The 5,871-nt window shown below is 31.6% G+C and overlaps 1 protein-coding gene across 1 annotated transcript; it reads left to right on the forward strand.

Annotated features, from left to right (window-relative positions):
* The first annotated feature begins 290 nt into the window (after positions 1–290).
* LOC107485268 (uncharacterized) lies at positions 291–2,909 on the forward strand. The gene is given in 8 exon segments (XM_021140751.2): positions 291–516; positions 607–678; positions 943–1,098; positions 1,266–1,326; positions 1,788–1,869; positions 2,085–2,140; positions 2,502–2,565; positions 2,657–2,909. Coding segments are annotated over 8 exon segments (711 nt in total). The 5' UTR covers positions 291–360; the 3' UTR covers positions 2,721–2,909.
* Positions 2,910–5,871: the final 2,962 nt, after the last annotated feature.

A 5,871-nucleotide genomic window follows, 5' to 3' on the forward strand; every position in this document is an offset into this window, starting at 1 on the left:
TTTTATTGTTTTGGTAATTACAATTTTGTTTTATGTTGATACTATACCAAAATATTATTTCTCTTGATTTAATCTTTTTGGGGCTGTAGTTATTATTTTGTTTTTGGGCTAGATTTTGGGAATAGTCTACTTTTTTTTCGCTTCCTAATGGATGTCTTGGGCCTCCATTACAACCTAACTCCAATATTGGGCCCCATTTGAAATAACGACTTATCTAACCTGGCCCAAATAATGAATCGGCTTATCTATGAGCCTATGACAGAAAAACTAGTATTCACTGTCCAAAAAAAAAAACCTTCAAAACGCAGTAGCAAAAGAAGCGTTGAGTTTATTGGAAGCTAGTTGTAGTTCATAGAATCCATGGCTGCATCTACCAGTACTTGGTCGAAACCATGGCTCCTTTCAGCGTGGCAATTGCTATTCATGTTGCTGTTTCCGTCAGTTTTCTCAACCTTCGCCGTCGCTTATAGACCTGGCGACATCGTTCCCATGAGCCGCATGGGTCAATACCACTCCGTTCGTTCCCATTTTCATTTTCATTTTTCTACTTCTTCTTCCGAACGACGCCGTTTGGTTACTCTCTTTTCTTTTTTCTGGTGATTGCAGTCTAGAACGGTTTGGCACGATCTCATTGGCCGCCACTGCCCCATCTTCGCCGTCAATCGCGAGGTCTGCTTCGTCTTCCCAATTAGACAATAATTAGGGCTCTATGAAAGTTTTTAAACCTGATTAGTCAATTGATTTTATTAGTTTATGTATTTGGATAGCTGATTGGAATACGTTGTTTTTCTTATCCTAATTAGGGATCTTGTGGTTTTCTGTTTTGTAATAATAATAAAGAATTAAAAAAAAAAAAACTGAGATTGTATGATTGAGGAGACGTTGGAATTTTATTGATGTAAGAATTGAGGTGATGTGTAGTAGTAGTGAACAATGTGTCAGTAAGTGGACTTAAAAACTTTGTTAAGAGGTGATTCTGATTTTTTTTTTTTTTAATCTGCTAGATCATTTCAAGTTGGAAGAGAAAAGTTCTTAATCCCATGGCTTCTGGTTGTAAATCGGAAAAGTACGGAGGTCCCGATGATCGAAGTAGAGCTGGTAATGTGTTTAAGATAGTTCTGACAGGAACTTATTGAGTTTATCTAATTATTCTAGTCATCAAGTGGATCATATGAGTTCATGGATGCCAAACAACAAAGACTTGTTATAAAGCATATGTTTTCTAACTAGGAAATGAATTTACTGGAATATTTTGAGTCATGCAGAGGTATTCAGGTAACGATTTCCATGGTGTCACTGCAAAAGTTGTGGACATGCCTCATCACTGTACGTAGTTCCTCTCTACTTATACTATTTGTAAATGAAAAGTATTACTCTTAGGTATGTGCTTTCCATGGTTCGTCCTATGTGTTGGAAGTGTCATGGAATGGCCTTGAAAACTTTTTCAAGTCTTAAAAACTTTTTACTTCGATGTTTCTAAGGTTTATTTAAAACTGCCAACAGATAGACATTTTTGGTGATAATTTTCTCTCATGTTTTCATTGAAGGTTGTTAATTTTTTTATATATGAATAAAATTCGGCGCACTATTTTGCATGATCACTCCACTTCTACATTTTCCCAAGCTTGTACAATTTCAATTGCGATTTGGAATATTTCTGTATACAAGGGAAAAAGAAAGATAAAAGAAGCTAATATGCTATTACCTATATGTATTTAAGTTAAAGATTGCTGTACATGATTAAATAAAGTTTTGTTATGCTCATAGCTTTTGTTATGAATTTTCAGATGTTGAAATTCATCCTGAGATTCGGAAACAATTCTGGGATTCGCAGCATTGGCCAAAGCATATACTTGTGAGATATACATGGTTGGTATTATTTGATTTGCGGCTAGATATATTCATACTCTGTATATTTTGCCACTCCAAGCTCAAAAAAGTTAGTATTGTTGCACATATCACATTGTAACATAATATCAAGTAATTATTCTTTCAGAATTTCATTAGTTTGTATGAGAAATATGCCATTCTTTCATCATTTTTGTGAAAACAAATTATTAGAGATGCATTATGGATTATTTCAGGAAGGAGCATTCAGATATAGATGTAGCTTCTGGATTTTACGTTCTGTTTGGTTCAGGTAAATAAAATGTTATTTTTTGCTATTTTGTTTTGTAATTGTAAGTAATATCTTATTAAACACAGAACTACTCTTAGTAAGGATCGTCAACTTATTTCTGTGACCAATCCATTGAAAATTGAGTTAGTATCTCGGAACCTCACAAATATCCCTGGCTGAGAATTTGACATAGGATTGCAAGAATAACCCTCTCTCACACACAAACACACAGAGCTGAGGACTGAAATTAATTGAAATACCTTCTACAAAAATACCAAAAAAAAAAAGAAAACGGAATGTCCTGTTTCCAAGTTTTGCTGATAACTTTGTCAAGTTAGTTTCACCAAGTACATTTTTGCTGCCACTTCCATGGATGTTTCAGGGCTCATGTTATCTTTCATCCTCTCAATCTATATATTGCAATCATCACGGGAAAAATTGGAAAGGTACGTGATCCTTGGTTTGAAATAAGTGAAAAACTTTTCTCATGTGTTTATTTTGTATTTTCTGCTTTAATATTTTCTCATTGAATCCCAGATTTGTAAGGGAGACTGTTGTAGAAAGCAACATGCCTGGTGAGGTGATAGCCAAAGTTGAATGATGGACGAGTGAGTTCCCTTTTTATCGTTAATATAAGGATGTACATTGTAATATTTTGTTAGTCTCAGGTGTGGGAAAGCATGTACAAGAACAAATTTAAATGTAGGATATAATAGTGAGGTGACTGCTCAATTTGATCCATTTCTTGAGATATTTATCACATTTTTCACTGGTCGAAATTTTTTTTAAATATTCACCGGAGTGGTAACCTTTAGTACAGTAGCATGATTCCATTTCCCAAAGACCCAAACTCCAAGCACAACAACTATTAAGAACATATAAAATGAAATAAATAAATAAAATAAGAACCAAAACCACTGCCCAATAGAAACCATATAAATGGAAAGAAGATATATATGGCATGTATGCATAGTTGCATACCATCATTGGCCAATGCCCTTATTCCCCCAACAAGCAAAGATCACCACCCCTGCATCTTTAAAGCTTTATTTGTGTTGTGCCACATTCACCATACCATCTCATAAATTATCGCAAAAGAGTTGATGAAATTCTGCATGGGCGCCATCTGAAAACATGAAAACGTCAATAAACTATAACTCAACTCAAATGGTATAGTTTCTCTCTAGTTGCTATAACGTGTGTTAAGCGTGTGAGGAGTTTGTGAGTGTATTATGTGATACCTATAGATTGGAGTTGTCTAAATGGAGTCATCCTCATGCAGCTTACAAATGTTCATTCTAAATTTTGTTAGGAACTAATTTTAAATGTTTACTTATAAGAAAATGAATACAAATCTAGGTGACATAGCAATAACTCCTCACTTCATAGATGTTGCAGCCCGAAACAAACACACAACAAGTGAACCCTAAAATTTAAGATAAAAAAAATATCAAAACTTTTACATAAAAATAAAATTATGCTATTTTTCGAAAGTCATTTTGGTTACATTTCTGTCCTTTTATTATATATAAAGCTTGGTAAAACAACGAGAAAACAGTGAAAATAAATCGTGGTTATAAAATAATGATTTATACCCAAACAACGAAAGAGTGAACCGTGATTTTGTATTACGATTTAGGAGGAGATATAAATTACAGTTGTGTTCCACAATTTATTATAAGAAGAAATTACCTGAAAATCGTGGCAGAGAGTATGTTTGTATTAGGAGATTGTTATATTATACTTATTTGTATTAAGATACATATTATTTAGATATTGGTACTCCTAAAACTTGATTATTAGTTTTATAAATTCTAAAAGTAGTTTTAAAATAAGATATTAATGCTGAAGATAATAGACTATTAAGATATTGGTATTTCACAAATTATTCTGAAAATGAGGTTATTAGGATTAAAAATAATTTTATAATTATACGAAAGAAAATAAAATTAATTTATATTTTTTCTATTGATACATTAACTATTATTTTTAAAATAACAAGAAATTATGACCGTTATATGAAAAACTAATTCAAGATCAATAATAAAGTCTGAATATCCTCTTAAAAAAACTATTAAAATATCAGTTGAAAAAGATTTAGAAGTTGAAGCAGCCCCTATAAAGATAACAACGCGAAACATAGAAAAAAGAGATTAAAAAATTGCATCAACAACTAAACTTTATCAATACTATGTTAGATATAATGAAAAACTAATTAAGAAGAATGGAAAATATAGAAAAAACAATTAAAATAGAAAAACCAATATATAAATTACAAAGTTTAGATAATATCAATTTAAAATCAAAAGTGGAAGCAGAAGTGGATGAATTAAAAGAAAAACCTAAAAGTATTAGTTTGAAAAAATGACGATTAATACATTAAAAGCAGAAGAATGATTAAAAATAAATAAAATAACTCATAAAATAAATTACTCAAAAACTAGAAATTATTATTCCAGACCATCACCAGTAGATGTAAGTCTAGAAGAAAGAACATAATTAATACCAAATAATTTTTCTGGATCAGATTTAGGAGAATGAAATATAGATGGATTAAGTGAATAAGCAATTCTATATCAAATGTGTAGTATGAAAATGGTAGCAACTGCTTATAAAATGAGAAAAGTCTGAGATAAAGATGCCACAATTATGTTAATCCAAAGGTTTATAGGCCAATTAAAAGGATAGAGGGATAACTTTTTCGGTATTCAAGAAAAAGAATTAATTATTAACAGCGTTAAACAAGAAGATCAATCATAAGATGTTACATCCACATTAATATATACAATCATTAGAAATTTTGTGGGAGACCCAAGTACTTTTAAGGATAGGATAGCAATCCAATTAATGAATTTAAGATATCTAACAATGTCTGATTATAGATAGTATAAAGATGTTTTCATGGCAAAAGTAATGATTAGAGATGATGCCTCTGCATCTTTCTAGAAAGAAAGATTCATAACAGCTTTACAAAAATTACAAACACAGTTTGGAACAAAAATTGCTTATAATTTATTAACCTTTGGACAATTACATAACATAATAAATCAAATTAGGTTGATCTAGTGGTTAGCTCACTAGTCCGCTTAAGCAAGTGTCAGGGGTTCGAATCCTGCCTTGTACAAGCAGCAACCCATTGGCCAATGACAAACCCATGGGGGCAGAAACATGCCCCAGCCCCAGCCTCCACATTTAGTCCATGTCCTTGTCCCGTTTTCGCAACGGGTATCGAGGACCCCATATTCGCCGGGGACCGTGGACTCCACAATATTTGCGGATTTTTAAAAAATTGAAACAAAAATTGAAAAAAAATATATATCAAGCATCATGTTCATAGTTTCCACAGACATTGACAACAAAAAAATATTAACAACATATTCATAGTCTCTAAAGATATTAACAATAACAAATATTTAATATCAAACATATCCATAAAACAACCAAAGTACCAAACATATCCAAAATCTACAAAGCATAATTTATCATACGAAAATTCTCAAGCCTTTTTTCACGATATAATGGTAGTGATGGTAGATTCCGATTTGTTTGAATCCTACATCAAAATGAAGAATACAATTAAAAGTTAAAATCGTAAAATAAATCAAGAATAAGTCAATAATATGAAAAAATAGTATTGTATATAATTTAGTAGTTTCCTTACATCAACATTTGTTTTAATGCTATTAATTGTATAGCACTCAAACACTATGTTAACTGTGGTTCCAAGCTCATTCGAAAGCTAATCTTGGTTA

The sequence above is a fragment of the Arachis duranensis genome, chromosome 4, assembly GCF_000817695.3.
Source record: "Arachis duranensis cultivar V14167 chromosome 4, aradu.V14167.gnm2.J7QH, whole genome shotgun sequence".
Lineage (NCBI taxonomy): Eukaryota > Viridiplantae > Streptophyta > Magnoliopsida > Fabales > Fabaceae > Arachis > Arachis duranensis.